The sequence below is a fragment of the Camelus dromedarius genome, chromosome 27 (genome assembly GCF_036321535.1).
Source record: "Camelus dromedarius isolate mCamDro1 chromosome 27, mCamDro1.pat, whole genome shotgun sequence".
NCBI classification, from domain to species: domain Eukaryota; kingdom Metazoa; phylum Chordata; class Mammalia; order Artiodactyla; family Camelidae; genus Camelus; species Camelus dromedarius.
In genome coordinates this window covers 2,217,051-2,238,817 of record NC_087462.1, presented here as the reverse complement: position 1 = coordinate 2,238,817, position 21,767 = coordinate 2,217,051, and the positions used below count along the sequence as shown (strand labels likewise).

At 55.2% G+C, this 21,767-nt stretch overlaps 1 protein-coding gene across 7 annotated transcripts in view; it reads right to left on the bottom strand.

Moving 5' to 3' along the window:
* Positions 1 to 21,767, bottom strand: part of NFIC (nuclear factor I C) — a 62,968-nt gene that overhangs the window by 13,291 nt on the left and 27,910 nt on the right. For all 7 annotated transcript variants that reach the window (XM_031436900.2, XM_031436905.2, XM_031436904.2 and 4 more), the window contains exons 3-6: positions 8,801 to 8,872; positions 5,085 to 5,159; positions 4,158 to 4,281; positions 3,394 to 3,518 (exon numbers count right to left, since the gene is read on the bottom strand). In XM_031436900.2, coding sequence (XP_031292760.1) covers positions 3,394 to 3,518; positions 4,158 to 4,281; positions 5,085 to 5,159; positions 8,801 to 8,872 — 396 coding nt within the window. The remainder of the gene's footprint in view (positions 1 to 3,393; positions 3,519 to 4,157; positions 4,282 to 5,084; positions 5,160 to 8,800; positions 8,873 to 21,767) is intronic.

Sequence of the window (21,767 nt, the reverse complement as noted above, 5' to 3'; positions counted from 1 at the left end):
AGCTGACCTGGGTGAGGACCCTCCGTGAGGTCCTGGGGAGTCAAGAAGTGGTTGAGCTGGGATTCAAACTCCACAGGCCATGCTCTGTCACCCCCTCCTGCCCCCCAAAAGAGATGGGGGAAGCCCCTCTCTCCAGGTAACAGAGGAGAGAGATAAGTTACCTGCTTTACTCCACAGAACAACTACCTGTGGCGGGGTGGGGTGGGGGGCCCGATGGGAGGACCCCTGTGGGAGGACCACAGAAGCAGCCACAGAGAAGACTCTGGGGCCCCCTTTCTGCCCCGCATGGGTGGGAAATCAGGGAAGGCCTCGGGAGGTGGCCGGAGGAGAAAGGGTATTCCTGGCCCTCCTGGCCTGGGCATGGAGTGGGCAAACGCCTGGAGGCTGGTGCATGGGGCTTAAGAGATGTGGCTGCAGGGGTCTTGCCTGGGTGGGGGTGGAGGGGCCTCGCCTGGGTAGAGGTGGCATGATCTCCCCAGGCCTCTGCCCCTCCCAGGCACCAGACAGTGGATGCTAGAGCTGGGGGGGTTAGCTGAGCGCTGCCCGTGGTGGCCACGGCAGAGGAAGGGAGAGAGCGCTCTAATCAGCTTAACCTCCTTAATGAACAGCTAATTGGAGGCCGTCTAGACAGGAAGTTGGAGGAAGCCGGGAGGGGAGGAGGAGCGGGGAGGACACAGAATCTGTCTCCCTGCTAGGCTGTCAGTGGGGAGGCGGGGCAGGGACACAGCAGAGGTTCATACTGAGGCTCCCACAGGAGGGAGTGAGTAAGCCATCACCTGAGGCAACCAATGGCAGCTACAGGGGTCCAACCCCTTCTGGCATTCCCTTCCAGCTCTATGATCCTCCATCACACACTAGAAGCTGGTACAGACTTCCTCTGTGTCCTCCCCCATCCAGGCCACTTCTTTGTCAGGGCAGGAAGGTCAGACCAAGCCCCAGTGACTCTAACATTTCCTTCCTTTTAAAATTTTGTTCTTCCTTTTTGAGCATCCTGAATTGAAAGTTGGGCTCTTTATTTCCAGCCTCTCTCTTTTTCGAATCAGTAGACTCCAGGCTATAATTTTTCCTCTCAGGGCTGCTGTGGCTACATCACAGAGGCTGTCTTTCAGCTCTAAATAGTATACACTTTATATGTGGACAACCTCTAAAATCACAGAATTAACAAGAAGTGCTTCTGAGTTCCCAATCAGTAAATTGCAGGGCAGAACTTAACTGTCTCCTAATACCTGCTCTATCCTTCTTCCTTAGTAACAGAACCCTTGAATTTGAGATGGGCACATAATTGCTCCAAATGAAAATACATTTCCCAGCAGCTCTTGCAGCAGAGCATGGCCCTACAACTAACTCAGAGGCTTAGAGATAAGCAGAAAAGGTAAGTGTATCTTCTGAGAATTATTCTTAAAAGGAGAGGACACACCCACATTTGATCCTTCTTCTTTCCTGCTGGCTGGAAAGCAGACATGATGGCTGGAACCCCAGCAGGTATCTTGGACCATGAGTCAGGACAACCACATTCAGTGGAGCACAGGCAGGAGTCTAAGTGCCTTACATTACACTTGCCTGGGGCTGTTGATGGCTGGACATATACTTGCGGGAGAAATGCACTGTCCTTTTGGGTTTTCTGTTATACACAATTAAGCCTTAAGCATATTAAATACAAGGTCTTTATAGAGACAAACTTGAGAGAGACATTTTGATCCATAAATTAGAGCCTAATAAATAGACAGACAGGTTGTCCTAGCATTAGGTACCTACCCTGGGAGCCCACACTGAGGAAGAGGGAGGACCCTTGGGACCTCAAATGTCACAACCAGATGTGTCAAAGACTGACTCAAAGGCATGGGAATTTTATAAAGACATGAGCACCAAGAAACTCTCCCATTTCCCTGGCCAGATGGCTACTTTACGCACATTCTTCCATGTCCTCCTTCCAAGTCTCCAAAAGAATGATCATTCTTATCACTCTCACTTTGGAGATGAGGCAACTAATGCTCAGAGAAGTGAATTCACCTGCCCAAGGTTACACAGCCTACACAGTGAGTCAAGGGCAGAGCTGAGATTTGAACCCTGATCTCTCTGATGCCTGAACCTGCTCTCTTAATTATAATGTTAAGTTGCTTTTCAAGAATCTTGTAGGCATGGCACTTTGTATAGACAGATCTTTATGAGAAACTGGGCTCTACAGGGATACGGAGAAGGGAGAAAGGAGAAGGGGAGAAGAAAACAAATTCCAAGGAATACTGGGCACTTCTGTGCCAGACCAGTTTTAGGGACATCAAATGTATTTTAACTCACTTAATTCCCATAACAAGCCTATGAGGTGGGTACTGCAGGTATTAACAACTCCATTTTACAGATGGAGAAACTGAGGCCCAAGAGGTGGGGCCACCAGGAAGCTGTAAGGGCTGGAGGACTTGAGTGTTTACGTTCATAACCACTAGGCTATACCGTCGGGGTGAACCCTTAATAAGGGATAAAGGACTGGGTAGAGTCATGCTTCTACAATTTGGGGGCACAGACCCAGCTGAGAATCTAAGGAATACCAAGGACGCCCTTCCCAGTCTAACCGTAGGCCACTGTTCATGTCATTTCCCAAGTCACAGACGCTGGTCCTCTAGAGAGCAGAATCTTAAAGTGAAAGGGATTCTTTAGATGAGAACCATTGTGGAGACCGGGACCCCAAAGAAGGGAAATTTTTGAAGAAAGCCCCCGGGGAGACGGTAAGTAACCAAAGAATTTCGAGGAGACAGCGTTCAACAGAAAAGAAACCCTACAGAACTGCAGACCCTACAGAACAGGAGAAAGACACTCTGGAGAGGATCCTATGAAGACAGGGAGCAACAGTAAAATCCACCGGGGAAAGGCGCTATGAGAAAAGAGGCGGGGCTCCTATGGAACTGGAATCACACGAAGCAAGCAAGATAGGAATCCTATTAAAAAAGGAAGCCCAGGGTGGACCCCAGCGAGAAGAAATCCTACGTCTCAGGGCCCTCTAGCTGGCACCCTATGTGAGTTGAGGCTCTATCTATGGCAGGCCCCAGGAAGAAGCACCCTGTTGATCAGAATCGCTACTAAGTCAATTCTGTGGATCAGGAACCCCACCGAGATAGGCCCTTAAAAGGCAGAGGGTAGGAAAATCGGGCAGGGGATAATCTCCGCCCTCCCCAGCCTGAGCGGAACCAAAGAGCTCCGGGCATGTGAACCCGGACTTGACTTCCATCCGCGCGCAGCCCGCGCGACTACAATTCCCAGGAGGCCCCGCGGCCCCAGGCCTGCTTCCGCTCCCTGGCGGCCGCGCATTGCCTTCCGGAATAAGTAGTCCCCGCTGCGGTAAACCCGACCGGAAGACGGGTCCGCCGCCGCCGCCGCCGCCGCCGCCGCCGCCAGCCCCACCTCCTTCCATGTCCTCCGTCCAGTTGCGGCTGCTACTCGTGGGAGAGCTGGGCGAGGTGTAGTAATCGCCGCCAGGGCTCGTGTCCACGTCTTCCTCCATCGAGCCGGATTTGTGCCTCTTGCTCCTAAGGGGTGAAAAAGGAAGCCCACATGCCGGTTACCAAGGAGACGCAGGGGGCCGGGCCGGGCCGGCATCACTACTTCCGGTTCTTAGAGGGCGGGGCGAGGAGGGAGCTATCGCGAGACGTCGGGAGCCGTGCATTTTCAGCCGGTTCTCAGTTAACACCTGTTTCAATCTGCCTGTTACTTGAACAGGACGCCTGGGGCCAGAGGCAAGGGGGAACTCAGCCCAGGTCCAAGTAACAAGCTAGCCAGTGGAGACTAAAGCCCTGAAGGCTGATCACTTGGCCTGCTGTAATCCTCAGAACAACCTAGTGGGATTATGATCCCATTTTACAGAAGAGAAAACCGAGGCAAACACGATGTGACTGGCTACCGATCACACGGCCTATCTCAGCAATAACCAGTGTCTGCATTCTTACGGAGTCTCAAGGGCTGGACCTGTTGGACTCGAGGCTGTGGGAGCCCAGAGTAGGGTGTCAGGGATGGAGAAAGAGTCACTTGGAGGCTGGGCTTTGAAGGAGGAGTATGAGTTTCCCAGGTGGAATGCGAAAACGGAGAGGAATGAACCAGCTGGGGCCAGACAGAGATGGGTGTATGGGGGCGGGTCATGAAATGCCAAGAGGTGGGCCCTGGGCACGTACCCACTGGAGGAGGTGCTGGGTAGCGTTCTTCTCATGCCTGTGCTGGCTGGATTCAGGTCGTACGCCAGGTGCCCCTGCAGCTCCCCCAGGGAGAAGTTGGGTCCTGTTCCAGTCACCACTGGTGCTGCAAAGGGCGACAGAGAGGACAGTGAAGGAGGAAACAAGGTCCCTGGGTGCAGTTTGCCCTAGAGGGGTGGGGAGAGCCACCTGGGGGCTGGCAGTCTGCAAGAGAACCGCTTCCCAAATTGGCCTGTTTCCTGATTTGTCCGAAAGTGGCCTTATTCTACAGATCAGAAGAACGAGGGCATTGAGAGAGGCCAAGGTCACGTCGTGAGGCAGAGGCATAAACAGAGCTGGAGGTCAAGCTTCCCAGCACTCCCAGAGGCCAGGCTCTGCTGATCTGGACAGGGAGGGCAATGGTTAGGGTTAAGGCAATGCAGTGCCCAGAGCTCCCTGGGGTGAGATTTAAACGGGTGTCTGGAGGATTGGGGAGGGTCCCTGCAGGTCCATAGGTAAGGCAAGAGAACAGGAGGCAAAGCAGGTGGAGGGCGGGGCTATCTGGGGTCTCTTCCTCAGGGGATGGGGAGGCCCCAGGAAGGGGGGATGCTGGAGCGGAAGTTTCTTTAGCCTTTCCACCCAGCATCTGGAGTCTTTCCTGGAGAAGAGCACGTCACTGTGACCTTGGCCTCTGGGAAGGGCTGGATACCGCCCTTCCTGGGAACCTTGGCTTGGTGACAAGGGGTGCTTAGAGAGGACGTGGGGGAGTGGGCAGGGTGACAGGCTCCTTCCTCCCTGAGCCTCTCTTCTCTCCCCAAGTCCCCTTCCCTCTTGGAGCCCCCATCCTGAATCCACTTCTTTCCACCAGCCCTCCCCTGTGTGAGCCCCTCCCTCTGCAGGTCCCAGCACAGGGTGGGCGGGGACACTTACTCCGGGACACTTGGATGAGCTCAGTGACACTGAACACACCGGAGGTGACGAAGCTCTCCTGGAAGTCGGTGGTGTCTGGAAAAGGGAGAGGCTGGAGGTCAGCAGGTGGCCAGCTGAGCTGGGTCTGTTCCCCCACCCCCCGACACTCCTGGGCTGCCCAGATTGCGGGGGTTGGACCCAGTCTGGGCGGTCACTCTGTCTCCCCCCTCCCCTCGTCCGCAGGGCCGCAGAGGATGTCCTCCGGTCTGACGGGGGAGTCCCTCTGCCCTAACCCAGCTGGGGAGGACGTTCTTCTCTGAGCCTCTGCTCAGCCCTTCTCACTGCAGCCTCCCCCAGCCTCCCTCCCAGCCTTCACCCAGGGCCTTCATGCCTGGGCAGGCTGCGCACATGAGTGGAGGCCAGACCTGAGTTCAAATCCCAGCTGGGATGCCCACTCAGAGTGTAATCTTGGGCAAGTCACTTTAACCTCCTTGAGCCTCAATGGTCTAATCTCAAAAGTGGGACCATACACCCTGTCATCTTGGGTGGATGTGAGACATGAATCCTTCTACCTAGGAGGGACCAGCTCACCTCCTTTGCCTCACTCTTCACCCCACACAATGCTGCAGCTGCTTACACTGCCTGTCCCCCCCAGGCCTGGAGCCCTGCAGTGTCCCCAGTGCCTAGACCAGAGCCTGGCAAACGGCAGGGGCTCAGAACCACAGGCTGAATGGAGGGTCCAGAGGCAGCAATTAAAACCCCCACATCAGGTGCACACCTGCCTGATGTCAAAGGAAGAGGGCCCCTCCTCTCCAGGTTGGGGTGGTTTAGACCCATTTCATGGATTTGGAAACTGAAGTTGGCCACGAGAGGGCTGGAGTCCTGGCCAACCTGGGACAGCTGGGAGGAGGCCTGTCCCACCTGGAGGCCCTCACAAGCAGGACCCATTTCCTCAGCAACCGTTTACTGAGCACCTCTAAGCTGGGCACTGGGGATACAGTGGGAGATGGGACGGACAGAAGCAGCTGCCCTCCAGACTCACAGTCCAGTGTGGGTGACAGAGGCCACATAAGAGCAGGAAGTCAAAAAAACCTGTACATGGGTGTTCACAGCAACACGATTTATAGTGGCTAAAACTGGAGACAACCCAAACGTCCATCAGCAGATGATGGACAAACAAATGTGGCCCCTCCCTACGCAGGAGCACCACTCGGCCGTGAAAAGGAGTGAAGCGCTGACCCTCACTACCGCGTGGACGGCCCCTGAGAGCACGATGCTCAGGGAGAGAAGCAGACACCGAAGGACACACGGCGTGTGAGTCCATGGACGTGAAATGTCCAGAAGAGGCCAGTCCACAGGGACAGTGGAGTTGTGGTCACCAGGGGAGGGGGAGGGATGAATGGAGATGGAGCTACTTTTTGGGGTGCTGAAAATGTTCTGGAACTACATAGAGGTGATGGTGCACAACACTGTTAATGTACTTAATGCCACTGAATGGTACGTTGTAAAATGGTTGAAATGATGCATTTTATGTGTATTATACCACAATTAAAAAAAGGTTATTTTAAAGATCATGAAGTCAAAGGTGAGGAGTGTCAGGTAGTGGTAATAAAGCAGGTGAGGTCAGGGGAGCCTGCTGGGGAAGGGATCTGTTTTATTTTACACAAAGGGCTCAAAGAAGGTCTGGGAGGGTGACATTTTACTAAGACCTCAAGGCAGGGGTGAATAAGAGGAACCTGTGAGTTAAAATTTGGGAAGTGCCAAGACAGCACCTGGCACAGGGAAATCGCCCTGCGAAAATTGGCGGCCCCGACTAGGATGACCTTAAACTTGACGTTTTGCCACCTCCCTGTGGGCCAGAACGTTCCTGGTGGTGGGAGCAGCTGGTGCAAAGGCCCTGCGGTTGGGACGCAGGAGTGGGGAGAGTGGTCAGAGTGGGGGCACTCTGGCTTGGGGGGGGTTGGGGCGGGGTGGGAGCGGTTCTTGTCCAGGCCCCCAGGGGGCAGCACGGGCCAGCATGGGCCACAGGGAGCTCACAGCAGTGCCCAGGTCCCCAGCTGTCCACCACTCAAGCCCCCTGGTTACAAGCTTTGTGCACACCATTTATTGAGCAATTACTACCTGCCCAGGCCCATGATGAGAGGCTCGGGACCACACTATCCCCAGGAGGACAGGGCGGTGGCCCCCAGTGTCCAGGGGAAGTGGCCATGGCCATTTCCTGCTGACCCAGCTGGCCAGCTGGTGTCAGCACACCCCTGCACCCTCCCCCCACCGGGGTTTCCTGTTTGTGCAGCGCTTGCCCTGCTCCTTCTCCAGGGGACTCCCTGGCGGGCGGGGAGGAAGTGATTTCCTCCGCCAGACGCTGGAGCTCCCCGCGGGACCAGGCCAAGCGCCACGGCCCCTGCCGCCTGCCCAGAACATCTGGCTTGGAGGGAGGTGCCTGGGAATCACAGGAGGCCAAGGAGGACTCGGGTCACAGATGGCCGGTGAAGAGTGGCCTGGGGGCCTGTGAACCTCCTGGAACCATCCAGCCTCCCTGTGCCGGACCTTCCAAGGGGGATGCCCTCACCCACCGGCTCCTTCTTCCTTTCTCCCTTTTCATCTCTCCTCCTCCCTCACCCTGATGTACCGGCTCTCTAGGTTCTCCTCCCCACTCTGCTTCTTCCCTCCTTCTCTCCTTTCCTTCTTCCTACAAATGTTTTTTGAGCAACTACTGTATACCAGGTCCTGTTCTAGGCACTCAGAACAGAGCAGTGACCAAGACAGATAAACACCTCTGCCCTTGAGGAGGTGATGTTCCACTAGGAGAGTTAAGCAAACACATCTGCAACCACTAAGGAACTAAGCAAATACATATACAATCACTAACTTCCTCTAAAAGAAATAAAACAGAGGGCTATGATTGAGCTGAGGGGCTCAGGGAAGATCTCTCTGAGAGGGAGGCATTTGAGCTGAGACCTGGGTGATCTGGAAAGAGAGAGCAGTTAGTGGTTCAGACCGAGGGCACAGCCTGTGCAAAGGCCCAGGGGCAGGACTGTGCCTGGCATGTTGAAGGAGCAGCAAGGAGGCCCAGGTGGCTGAGCAGAGTGAGAGGGGAGAGGGGAGAGAAGGAGGAGGTGAGGGCAGGGAGGGGATGGGACAGGCCGTGCAGCGCCTTGTGGGCCCGGGGAGTTCTTGGGCTTTTACCCTGGAGGAAGGTGGGAGCTCTGAAGGGCTGTAGGCAGAGGAGGGCGGGACCTGACTCAGGTCCTCACAGGCATCCTCTGACCACTTCAAAGAGGACAGACTCAGGTAGAAGCAGGGCCTCTGCAGCTTCCAGATCCTTTCTGTCCCTCAGGGCTCTGTTCCTAGCCCTGCCTCAGACAAATTCTCCCACTTCCCACTCCCACAACATAAAACTGACTTGTCTGCTCATTTGTTAAATGTCCCAAGAGACTGCAGGACCCTCTGGGGCCTCTCCCATAGGAGGAGCACCTCAGAGACCAGAGGCTGGAGCTCAGGGTCGTGGGTTCCAACCCCAGCTCCCTAGATGCCCCTGGGAAGGCCCGTTATCCTCTCTGGACCTCAGTGTCCTCATCTACGAAATGGAACAGCAGCACCCACCCCAGAGCGTGGCTGTGAGGAGTGACGCAGGTGCTCAGGACCACGCAGAGCCCACAGGGGGTGCTCTGAAAATGATTTCTAAATAAAAGATGGGGACGGGGCTGTGCCTCCCACCCCCCCACCCCCAGACTCACCCAGTGTGATGGGCTTGCTGTCTTCCTGGTCGGAGCCCATCCCTGCCCGGGGACTGCTGCTCTGCTCCGCGTCTGCAAAGAGAGGGAGGAGAAGTGCGTGACATTGCATGGACCCCCCACCCCGGAGGGGAGGAGACATCAGTGCCAGCGCTAGGCTGGGCCAGCGCCATGGAGATGGTGGTCAGGAACGTGGTGTGGACCCCTCCCTTGGCTGCTGCTACAGGGGGCCATGGACGTCTGAGGTCGCTGGGGCACCTGGGTGGCTATGTGCTGAAGCGTGGGAGTCAATGCTCCCTGAGCCTCAGTTTCTCCAACTGTGAAGTCAGGATAGCTCAATTAATCCTGCCTCCACCGAATAAGGCGGGAGCTCTCATTAGGCTCATTTTACAGATAGGAAAACTGAGGGCCAGAAAGGTGAGTCCTTGACCCCTCAGGCCCCCTCCCCTCTGCCTCTGCCTTTGAAGTCCTGGTGGCCCAGCCGTTGGTCTTGGGTTGCCACTCAGGGCTCCTCAGAGTGGGGGCTGAGGGGCATCTTTCTGCAGCTCTAACGTCCACCCTGCCCCCATCTGGCTTGGGGGCTTCTCCCACCCTGGCGCCCGCCCCTCCATCTTATCTAAAAATAATCAGGCTCCTTGGCAGGCCGGCAAAGCAGACAGACGCTGAGCTCAGCGTTATCGGCTCCGGAGGCCTAGACGGAGGCCAGCCCCGCTGCAGCCCCCACACTCTCCACCCTGGACTTGGAGCGGGGTTGGGGGGGCATACGGCCAAGTCCAGACAGACAGCAAGCCTAGCCCTACCAATTTGTCTCTCAGGTCAAGGATGAAGGTGGTAGGAATCCCCACCAACTGCCAGAGAAAGAGAATCAGCACCCCCCCCTCCCGCCACACTCCAAGGCTGGGAGGTAATCGCTGTGTGACCTCAGGCAAATGACTTAACTGCGCTGGGCCTCAGTTGTCTCTTTCAGATGTACAGAAGCACTGCACACACCGGCCTGACGGAGTTGTCAGGAGGCGGCAAGGAGAGGATACCGATGAAGCACTTAGGGCATACTGAGCTCAAAAGACCGCCTGACGTCCACCCATTAGTGTTATTTCTCTTATTTTTAAATCCCCAAGATGAGCGCAGATGTGGTGTTCTGTGGCTCTCTTAAGGCTTTAATCTGGCATTGTCAGCGTACCCATTTTGTAGACAAGGAAAACAGAGTTAGGATGGCGAAAAAGTGCCCGCCCCATACCCCCCGTTAGTCTAGTGGATCCTTTGTGCGTGCGTCCAGACATCCAGCGCGGCGCATGCGTGAGCTGCCTGGCTCCTCGGACCCCACGCCCGCTTTCTCGTCCCAGCCCTGGGAGCCGCAGAGGCCGCGCGGGCCTGGGGCAGTCACGTCCCCACCCGGGAAGGGCAGCTCTGCGGATAATAGTAATGATGCCGCTGCCCACAACAGTTTCCGAGCCCTTGCCGTCTGCCTGTTATTGCTGTGTGCTGAGCACCTACTGGCAGCCAGGATTGAGGATGCAGTGCACAGCCCAGGAGCAGCCCCGAGCTGCCTCAGTTTCCCCATCCACAACTGGAGCGGATGCAGGCAGCCTTCCTTGGCATGGCCGCCTGGGCTGGGCAGGGCTGGGCAATGGTCGAGGGGACGATGCCCGGCTCGTCCCCGCGCCCTGTGGCCGCTCCCGGGCTGGGCAGCCAGCAGCCCCTTGGAGCCGGCCCGTCCAGCTTGGATGGCCGCACGGCTGGGCACGGGTGGCCACGCCGTTGGGAGGAGCCCAGCCTGGGCAGCCAGCCGTCGGGCTCCAGGCCTCGGGCACAGACCCTCTTCTGGAACTGGCGCCCACACGGACTCAGCGGGCAGCAGTGCCGGGATGGCACCCAGGTGCTTACCCGAGAAGGGGGATGTTTCCTGAGCACCACCTAGGAACCAGGCAGCTCGCACTCTGGAAGCAGGCAGATGAGGCTGCAGGCCTCAGACACACTGCCTTGTCTCTCCCTGTGCCTCACTCTCCCCATCTGTGAAACGGGCACAACTATAGCACCTCCCTCAGAGGCTGGTGGTGAGAGAAAAGCTGATGATGAATGCAATCATGTGCCCCAAACAGTGGCTGGTACAGTCAGCATTTCACCAACTGGAGGGAGAATTTTATTACTATTATTACTATTTTCATTGTTGTTTCTGTCTTGGGTGCTCTTACTTTGTAGGGACAGAAAGCCACAGCCCCTAGGCTGTAGCTGGCTCTAGTTTGGAGCCTTGTCCATTGTTCTGTGACCTCAGGCCAGCCATACCACTTGTCTGAGCCTCAGTTTCCTCACCTGTAAAATGGGAATATAATAAAACCCACTCAGGGTTTGTCCGGTCTCCAAGTCAGCTAATAGCAAATGTAAAAGGTTTGGCACCAAATCAACATTTTAATATACAGTGGGTTTGGGGAGTGATTATAAATGAGACTGTGTTTTTAATTTAGGTTTCTAGTTGTTCACTGCCAGCATTTAAAAATTTGATTGGTTTGGGGGTGTTAATCTTGTATTCTGTAAACTTACTGAACTCACGTATGAGCTCTAAGAATCTTTTTTTTTTTTTTTGGTAGATTCCTTGGGGTTTTCTATGTCATTTGCAAGTAGGGCTAGATTTATTTCTTCCTTTCCAATCTGTATGCCTCTGATTTCCTTTTCTTGCCTTATCGCACTGGCTAGGACTTCCAGAACCATGTCGACTGGAAGTGATGAGAGCAAGTGTCCTTGCCTTGCTTCTGGTCTTCAGGGGAACACATCCAGTTTCTCACTACTGAGAATGATGTTAGCTGTGGGTTTCAGCAGATCCCTTTATTGGGCTAAACAAACTCTCCCTTTTTTTCTATACTCCTAGGGTCTTTTTAAATTTAAATAAGTGTAGTTTCTATATAATATGATGCTGTAACTATATGCCATCTCATGAAATTTTTTTAACTTGATTTTTAGTGGTGTTGAAATACACATAAAATTTACCATTTAACCATTTCTAAGTGTAGTTTAGTGGCATTAAGCACATTCACATTGTCATGCAACCATCCCCACCCTCCATTTTCAGAACTTTCTCATCTTCCCAAGCTGAGACTCTGCCCCCATGAAACACTGACCCCCCCCACCCCCTCCCCCAGCCCCTGGCCCCCACCATCTACTTTCTGTCTCTGTGGATGTGACTTCTCTAGGTTCTCCTGTGAGTGGACTCAGAGAGTATGTGTCCTTCTGTGTCTGGTTTTCTCACTGAGCATCACATCCTCAAGGTTTGTCCACATTGGAGCAGGTGTCACAATCTCCTTTCTTTTTCTTGTGCCATCTTATTTCTAATTATCTCTAAAACTTTGAAATACTTCTCAACTACCTGCTGATCACTTGCCTGTCATTTGGCTCCTGAGAACTTCCCGTCTTATAGAACTATCCAGGATAGGAGTTCCCAGCCACGAGATTTGAAATTTAAATTGGCCCAACTGAAACTGAATTAAAATTTCAGGACTGCATTCATACCAGTCACCTTTCAATACTCGACAGTCACACGTGGCTGGTGGCGATCAAACTGGACGGTGCCAATTATGCTATCATCACAGAAAGTTCTACTGGGCTGAACTGCTCTGGGTGTTTCCATGAAAAAGCAGGAAAAAAAAAAAAAAAAGAAAGAAAGGACACAGATAATTCTTTCTCCTTCCATCTACTTAAAGACCCAGCCCTAAAATGGACCTTCCTTTGGTCTGAATAGATACCCCGAGTGGACAATGCCAGAAGCTGGCTAATGTCCAACGCCCCAGGACGCCCCATCCCCCAAGCAGGCAGCTTTCATTTGCTGAGTTTTCACTGTTTTAAGAGCTTCCTGGCACGAGATGATTAAATCTACCCAATTGATGAGGTTGGTAAACTGAGGCCCAGCTCAGAGAGTCTATATCCCAAAGCTGATGTCCATTCGAAGAAGCTGTCTGCCTAGCACAGAGGTTCTTAACTGGGGCGATCCTGCCCCCAAGATGATGTCTGGGGACATCTGTGGCCGTCATGACTAGGGGGCTCCTGGCTTTGGGTGGGGGCCAGGGAGGCTGCTCCACACCCCACAGTGCCCGGGATGATTCCCCAGAGGGTGACCCTGCCCCAATGTCAGCAGTGCCGAGGGGGAGAAATCTTGGTCTAGATCCATCCATTCTCAGTGGGGGCAATAACTGGTCCTTGGGGGGATGGAGGGAGCTAAAAATTTTGCTCTTTTGATGTATAAAACGTAGATATATATATACACACACACATATACATATATATACTACATAAATATATATATATAACATTTGTGTTATTAAAATTTCATGATTTGGAGTGATTGGGGAAAAAAACATCTAAAAGCACTCTTCAGGGAAGGTAATAACGGGAAAAAAAGGGCTCCTTTACAATTTTAAAGGGTTGTAAAAAGAGAAAGAAGAATATGAGAGAGACACTGCAGGCAACCTACCAGGTCTAAAACAATTACTTTGTTGAAAGTCTCCCGCTGTGTCTTCCTGCAAGTACTTTGACATCCCGGAGCCTCTATGGCCTCATTGATAACCTGGAGCTGAAATGCACTGCCGTTTCCTGTGATCACTGGGCAAACTGACTGCTGTGCACCTCCTGGGTGCCAGACGCCTGGGAGAACACAGCAGGGACCGACCGAGATGGGCAAAATCCCCTGCCCTCGTGGCACTGCTGTCCTCATGGGGAAGCGACAGGCAAGGAACAAGGAAGCAGATAAACCAGGAATATCACTTCAGGCTGTGCCAGGTGCCAGGGAGGTCACACAGCCCGGAGATGGGAGATGGGAGTGAGGGGCTGCGACTGAAGCGCCTGAGAGGCTTGACAAGGCCACACTGGATGCAATGGTACATTCCAATAGTTAATACTTAGTGAGTCACTCCTTTGACTATGTCAGGCTGCAGGTTTCGCCTCCACTGACTCATCTCATCTTCGAAACTCCCCCAGGAGGGACATGCGATTATCACCCCCATTTTCCAGATGGAGAAACTGAGGCACAAAGAGAGGTGGTGACATATTCAAACTCACACAGCACCAGGTGGCAGCCATGGGCCTGGGCTTACCGCCCAGACACCCTTAGGATTCACATTTGGGTACTGTCCTTTTGACTAAGAGGGGTCCAGTGGGCCCTTGGAGGGGGGCTCAGTTCTCCCCACCCCTGACTCCAGGACCCCTTTCTTGTCAGTGGTTTGAGGTGACCCCCATGTTTGGACCCTGTTCTCTAACCAGTTGGATAAAGCCCCCAGCTGGGGGTCCCTTGCCGCTCTGCCTCTGCTTAAGATCCCTTCCATCACTAACTGTGGTGCTGGGGACACTAGGGGCAGAAAAATCATTCACGTGTCCCTGCTCCACTCACACTGACAAGCACCCCGTGGGAGCAGAGTCCCCAGCCCCTGCTGCATAGGTCAGGGAAATTTTCAGAACACTGAGGTGGGAGCTGATGAGTAGAGTGAGAAGACACTGGTTAACAGTAATAATTAATAACAATAATACTAATGAGAAATAACAATAAGAGCAACTGCCAAGCACAGACAGCTCACCAACACCAGACATCAGGCTACACATTTGACAGTCCTGTCTAACACCCCACAGCAACCCTTGACCGAGGCTGACAACCCCAGGTTACCCAGAAAGGGTGAGTAAGTTACCCAAGGTCACACAGCAAGGAAAGCGGACAGTCTGACCCGGTTTTATCTGCTCCCATCTTAAAAACACATACGTGAACATCTCGTTGTATTTTACATCATGCCCATCGCCGGCTTTAAAGTATCTGCCTGTTTATGAGTTTTCTGCTGACCTGGGCCCCTTCCCCAGGGTCCCCCACTGCCCATCCCTGCCTACGTGGTTCTCTGCAGCCTGGCTCATATCAGGCATTCGATTTGGCACTTGATGCTGCTCAAAATGGATCCTCGACCGCACAAGGGAAACCTGGACACACTAGAGCAGGACCGCGAAACCAAGATGCATGCTCTCAGTGCCGAGTTGGGGATTTGGGGGATTTCCTGTGGGTGTGCCCCGAGGTGGTCACAGAATCCACCCCAGCGTGGCGTTTGGGGTCAAAAGGTATGGGCATCGCTGCGGGTTTCCCAGGGCAGCTGTGGGATGCTTCAGAGTCTTGAAAATGCACTGGCATCTTGAGGAAGGAGCTGCAGGTTCCCAGGTGCTTGTCTGACCTTGCGGTATCTTTTAGAAACTAGAGCTGCCCCCCAAAACCTGGGTTTGAGCCCCAGCCCTGGCACAACTGGGCGTGTGACCTGGGACTAGTCAGGGGTCTCGCCTCTCTGAGCCTCGGTTTTCCCCAACTGTAAAGCGGGCGTTCTCCTCAGTTGCGTTACTTTATACGGCAGTGAGGCTGAGGTCAGAGGGGTCCCGGGAGGGGAGGGGCCAATCACAGTCAAAGGGACATATACTGTTTTGGTGACAGAATTTTTCCCAACTCAGAAGTTAAATGAAATTTGTCCTTCCTCTGCCTACAGTCCTCCAGGGCTCCCACCTCCCTCTGGGTAAAAGCCCAAGTCCTCCCTGCTGCCCACCAGGCCCTGCACGACCTGCCCTGTCCCCTCACTGCCCTCCCCTCCCCTCCTCCCTCTCTCCTCCTTGCTCAATCTGCTCCAGCCACCTGGCTGTTCCTCCAACATACCAGGCACAGTCCTGCCCCAGGGCCTTTGCACAGGCTGTTTCCTCTGTCTGGAACACTATTCCCTCGGGATCTACATGGCTCACACTCTCCCCTCACTCCAAGACCTTCCTCAAAGGTCCCCTTCTCCGAGAGACACACAAGGCTGTTTCAGCACCATGCAAGAAGCATGGCTAACCACACTCACACCAGTACAAGTGGCACTGGCCCTGGACAGCAGCTGTATTTCAAGTGACACTCTGGTTTGGCCCAGGACCAGTTCTCTCAACTTCCAGGTCCACAGGGTGTTCATGGGCAGTTGGAACGTCACCACCCCCTGTGGCCTTTCGCTCAAACACATGATCATAGCAACAATAGAAATGTACACTGGGTCCCACTGATGGAGCGTACAAACTGTTCTTTCCTGTGAGTGGCCACGAGCCCAAATTTGGTCTGTCCCAGCCCATGACAAAGGCACTGCCGTGGCCCCAGGTCTAGCCCTTCCCGCCCTGGAGCACCCACCCTCTTTGCACCAGACAACCCCTTCTATCCCGGTGGCTAAGACTCCCGCAGTTCCTAATTTGGAGATCAAGGCACCGCCCTGTCATTCATCTCCCAGGTGTTCATCGACCACCTACTACTTGCCAGGCACTGGGGAGCTAGCAGGGAGCCCAGGGAGAGGAGATAGACAGGAAACGAGCCAACAGAAGGAGCCGGAGATAATTTCAGTGGACCTGAGTTCCACTGAGGCAATAAAACTGGGTGAGAGGACAGAAAGTGGCTGTGGGGGTGACTTTTGACAGAAAAGTCAGGTGGAACCTCTCTGAGGACCTAGGAATGGGAAGGAGCCAACTGTGGGGAGAGCTAAGGGCAGATGGTGCAGCAAGTGCAAAGGCCCTGAGGCAGGAACAAGCATGGGATGTTGGAGTACCAGACAGAGCACATGGCTCAAACACGGGACTAAAGGTGAGTGACGTCAGACCACTCAGGGCCCCTTGGGCTGTGTGGGAAGTTGGGTTTTATTCTCATAGGCCATGAAGAGGATATGGCTGGGTCTATGTTGCATGTTAAAACGTCTCTGGCTACAAGGATGTGGGAGAAATCAGAACCCTAGTGCACGGCTGGTGGAGATGTAAAATGGTGCGACCGCAGTGGAAAACAGCTTGGCGGCCCCTCAAAGTTAAACATAGACTCACCATATGACTGCAATTCCACACCTACGTATATCCCCAAAAGGACTGAAAACAGGGCTCAGATACTTGCACACCCGTGTTCACACCAGCATGATTTACAGAAACCCAAAGGTGGAAACACCCCAAGTGTCCATCAACAGATGAACAGGTAAACAAATGTGGTCCATCCCTACAAAGGACTATCACTCAGTCTTAAAAAGGAAGGAAATTCTTACACCCGCTCCCATGTGGATGGACCTTGAGGACGTGATGCTCAGTGAGAGAACCAGACGCAAAAGGGTAAATACTGTCTGATTCCACTCACAGGCGTCCCTGGAGGAGTCACATCCACAGAGACAGAGAGTACACAGTAGGGGCAGGGCCTGGGGGAGGGGGCTGGGGAGTCAGTGTTTAGTGGGGACAGAGTTTCAGTTTGGGAAGATGAGAAAGCTCTGGAGATGATGATGGGGATGGCTGCACAACAGTGTGAGTGTGCCTAACACCACTGAACTGTGCCTTTAAAAATGGTTAAGGTGGTGCATTTTATATTACATACATTTTACCACCATAAAGTGCACACACACACACACACACACACATGAACATAAAAGACATCTGGCTGCTGAGTGAATTCTGGACTCTCAGGGTCTGGTTAACCGGGGGGAGGGGTGGGCCAGCATCCTGGAGGGCAGCACAGCCTGGCCCAGGTGACGGCCTGGGGTGGACATAGGAGTCACACTTAATTTATCCTTGGGATGTAGAAAGGACAGGACCTGCTGAAACCATAATCACACTCATTTAAACCTGGTGAGTGCAGGCGAGTCCAGGGTCCCCATTCGGCTGGACCAGCATCGCTGCCATGGTGAGCTCGCCCGCACGGTTTCTTTTCCAACTTTAGCGGGCTTCCAAATGTAGCTGGCTCTGCCGGGCTGCCACGTCCGCCTCCCAACACCAGCCAGCTAGAGAGAGAACCAAAGCCAGGCCCTGGAATTCCCAGCTCCCGGGTGTCACCATCCATTTTTAAACATCAGCCAGCTGAGGTTCAATTTCGCTGTCCTGGAAGGCCATGCCATACACCTGACCCTGGCCTCCACCCTTCTCATGGTTGCCATGAACCTTCCCTGCCCTTCTCGCTCTTAAGCAAACTCCATCCATCTCTCCAAGCCCCAAGCTAGCATGCCCTCCTCTGCAACATCCTCCTCTGGCCCCTGGTCTAAACTTTATCCTAATTCCAATCACACTGGACTGAGTCTGCGTCTTTAAACATATGAAAGTCCCAAGTCCTCCCTTCAGCCCACAGGGCCCTGCACAACCTTCCCTGTCCCCTTCCCGCCCTCACTTCTTCCCTGTCTCCCCCTGGCTCACTATGTTCCAGCCTCAAGGGCCTCCTTGCTGTTCCTCTAACACACCAGGCCTGATGCAGTCCTGCCCCAGGGCCTTTACACACGCTGTTCCTGCTGCCTGGAATGACTTTCCTACAAACACTTGCCTGGATCCCTCTCTTGTTTTATTCAGGCCTCTGCTCAAATGCGGCTTAGATGTCCACAGGACTTGGGCTTGAAGCTCTGAAAGTTCAGGGATTCACGTTCTCAATCAGAAACCGTGATTCCTTCATTCAACACGTGTATTGAGCACCTGCTGTGTACCAGGCCCTGTCCTAGGCTCTGGGGACACAGCAATGAACAGAAGAGACACAAAGCTCCTCCCCACGAGGTTCATGGTCAAGGTTTCCTCCCAGCCATCCTGAGGAGGGCCAAGGGTTGAGCCACAACAGGGAGGCCTCAGGTTAGACGGAACTTGGACTTCCCTGGTAGTGTGGCAGGAGGACCAGAACTGAAACTGCCCTGGGCTTCAAGGAATTCCAGTGCAAACCTTGACTCTTCTTGGAGACACCCCTCTTGCCCTTGCAGGTTCAAGACTGTGGGCCCCCAAGGCCAGCAACCTTGCGAACTGGCTACCATTCTCGCCAATGCTGTGTGACCTCAGCGAAAGTACTCTCCCTCTCTGAGCCCCTACACCTTGGTACAGAGGATCTAAACCCCCTGTGGGCCACTCCTCCAGGGGCCGTTTGGACAAATCAAACGAAAAATGCAAGATGCTAGACGTTCACGGCCCTCGTCGGTCCCGGGGGAAATCTGGACAAGGCGTCGGGGCCGCGAGGCAGGAGGCCATGGCCAGGGCGACCCGCTGGACGCCGGCCCCCGCCCGGGCCTCCCCCGCCGTGTCCTTCCTGACCCGCCGCGTTCCTCGAGTCTGGACCACACTTTCCATCTCCCTCTGCCCTGCCGCCGCCGGCCGCTTGGGCCCCAGCCAACCTGCTTCGGAATCACTTTCAAAGAAAAGTTTCTTTTTTCTTCCCACCCGGCCTGCTCTCGCCCCCGCCTGCTCCGCGGCCTGGCCGCGGGCCCCGCCGGGCACTCGTGGGGGCCCCGGGCCGGCGGGCAGGGCGGCGCGGCCGGGCCCACGGCGGCCTCGGCCTGGGCGAGGGGCGTCCGCCCGAGGCCGGCGGCCAGGCCCCTGGGCCGCGGGGCCCGCGCCGAGGCCTGCAGGCCGGGGCTCGCCCCCGAGGCCGCTGCTGGCGGCCGCGCCGCCTGTGACATCAGCTCCCCGGCGGCCATCTTCTCAGCGCTGCCTGCCCGCTTCCAGACGCTTCTCCGGCCCGGCGGCCATTTTGTGGGCGCAGCAGCGCGCGGGCCGTGGGGGCGTCGGTGCCAGGGCGGGGAGGCCGCCCCGCGCCCCGCGCCCCGCGCCGCCCCTCGGCACACCCCAGGCTCCGGGTGGCACCTCGGACGTGAAAAACAAGGTTAAAAATACCCACACACGCCCCCCCCCCACCCCCGTCCCCTCCAATGTCAAATGTGTCAGCGCCACCCGGGGAGGGGGCAGACTTAAAATAACTCGCTGTTTACATTGGGAGCGAATTCCTGGCTTCGCCGGCAGCCGAGCCAAGGCCTCGGCCTGCCTCCCTGGCAGCCCTGCCGGGGGCGGGAGCCGGGAGCCGCATGCGCCCGCGGGCGGAGCGCGCACGTGCGGCCGCGGAGGGGCCGCAGCCCCGGAAGCCGCCCGCGAGGGCCCGAGGACGCCCCCGCCGAGGACGCGACGCCCGGGCGCTGCGAGCGGCCCGGCTCCCGCCCCGGCTCCCCCTCCTGATGTTCCTCGGGCTGTGTCACCCACCGACTAGGCAGCCCCGGGGGAGCCGGGGGAGGCCGGCCGGGGAGGCGGGCATCGGGGCTCTAGAGCCGGGCAGCCTCCGGCCGGCCCTGCCCCTCGTGGGGCGAAGCCGTGGCCCCCTCCCTGTCTTGCTCGGGGGCAGCACGGAACACTGGAGCCTGCTTATTAGAACTGCAGTTTCCTTCTCTGCGGAAGGTAGACGGTGAGAGCCAAACGTCTCAGATTGCTGGGCGCCTGCATGGACAGAGCGGGTCAGAGACCGGAAGGGGCTCGCCCCCGCTCTCAGGCCAGTAAGCTGACAAGCGGATTGGAACTCAGTCACTCCCGGTGAAGCACCCACAACTTTAACCCACTGCCTGGAACACAAGAGGAGGCTGGAAATCTGAGGGCCCAAGCCTGGAGGGAGGATGAGCGGGAGACTTTTTTCCTCCCCTGGCCTTCCTGTAGCCTCTCTTCCCGGAGCCCGGCATGCATTCGGTGCTGCATAAATGCTTACACATAGCTGGCAGTCAATAGATGCTTGCAGACAAATGAGTGTGATTATTCCAGCAGAGCCTGGCACACAGTAGGCACCTAATGTATGTCTGTTGCATGAATAATTGGAATAATCCTGATAGGGCCTAGCATACAACAGGTACAAAACAAATGCCTCTCGATTGAATCTGAGGAATTCTGGGAAAACTGGGGGATATTCAGCAGGAAAGACCAAGTTTAGGGCTGGAGACCCCAGCCAGTGGTGATACAAGGGATTTCTACACTAGGCCCAGGGCAGGGTGTGGAATGTCACCAAAGCATTGCCCATCTCGGCCCCCATGGTTCTTCGAGGATCAGCAGAAATCCTCTTTTGAGAAGCCCATCCTACTGCTCTAGGTCCTGAATAGAAAAGGGAAAAATAGCAGAGGGAGAGACCTCTGGGCAGGAGTAACCCAAGAAAGTAACAGGAATCTGGCCTGGGGGCCCAGGAGGGCTTCCTGGAGGAGGGGACATTGCAAGTGGGGCCTTGATGTCTTGAGTAGGAGTTTGCCATGCACAGAATGGGCTTTTGGAAAGAGAAAATAGTGCATGAAAATAATAATAATCACGACTTACATTTATTGAGTGCCAGGAGCTACATACAATCCTAGGAGCTCCATACAGATTCAGAGAAGGGCAGAGGGGCCTCAAGGTTAGGCAATCGGGCTGAGCGAATGCAGCCAGGACTTGAACCCATGCAGAGAGACTTGGCCACACTGCCTGCTTCCCCCCTGAATGTGTCTGGGTCTGGTAGAGACTGGGTGGGCACACCATGGGTGTGCAGCAGATATCTGGGGCAGGCTGGATTGTCCAGTTCCAGCCCTGCTACGGGGCAGATGAAGCAAAGTCTGCCCACCCACCCCCCACCCCCCGCCAACAGACAGGGCTGCAGTTCCCAGGCAGAGGAGCTTGGCTACTACTGCCCCTCCTTGGCCAGAATGGCCCCAGCTAACCCAGGAGCCTCCAGGAATCTGCTCTCTCCTCCTCTGCCAGCACCTGAGGGGAACTGGGTAGGGGCGGAGACCAAAGACCACTCCCCACATGTCACCCCAGTACCCTAGGAGGAAAGTGTCCAAGCAGAATCTCAGGCTGGCCAGATAAACCCTTACAGCCTCTTCCTAGGTGTCTAGTAATTCCTAGTGACCCCAGCAGTGTGCCCATTTTCATGGATTTGGAAACTGAGGCGCTCAGAGTGGCTTGGAGCTAGGTCGTCTGTTCCAGGGGCATCTCTTTGCCCAACTGGCCGTGTGACTCCAGGCTAAGCCCTCTCTGGGGCTCCATTGCCCTAGGTGTAACACGGGGCTGGGACAGCATAATAACAGGCTAGACACCTTTCTGTGCTGGCATTTGGCCAGGCTCCACAGGGATTCTGTGGCTGTGGCCCCATTTTACAGGGACAAAACAGGGGCTCAGACAGGGGGAGTAATTAGTTGCCCCATGGTCCATCTCAGTGAATATTCTGGGTTCCCACATCCCTGCTTCC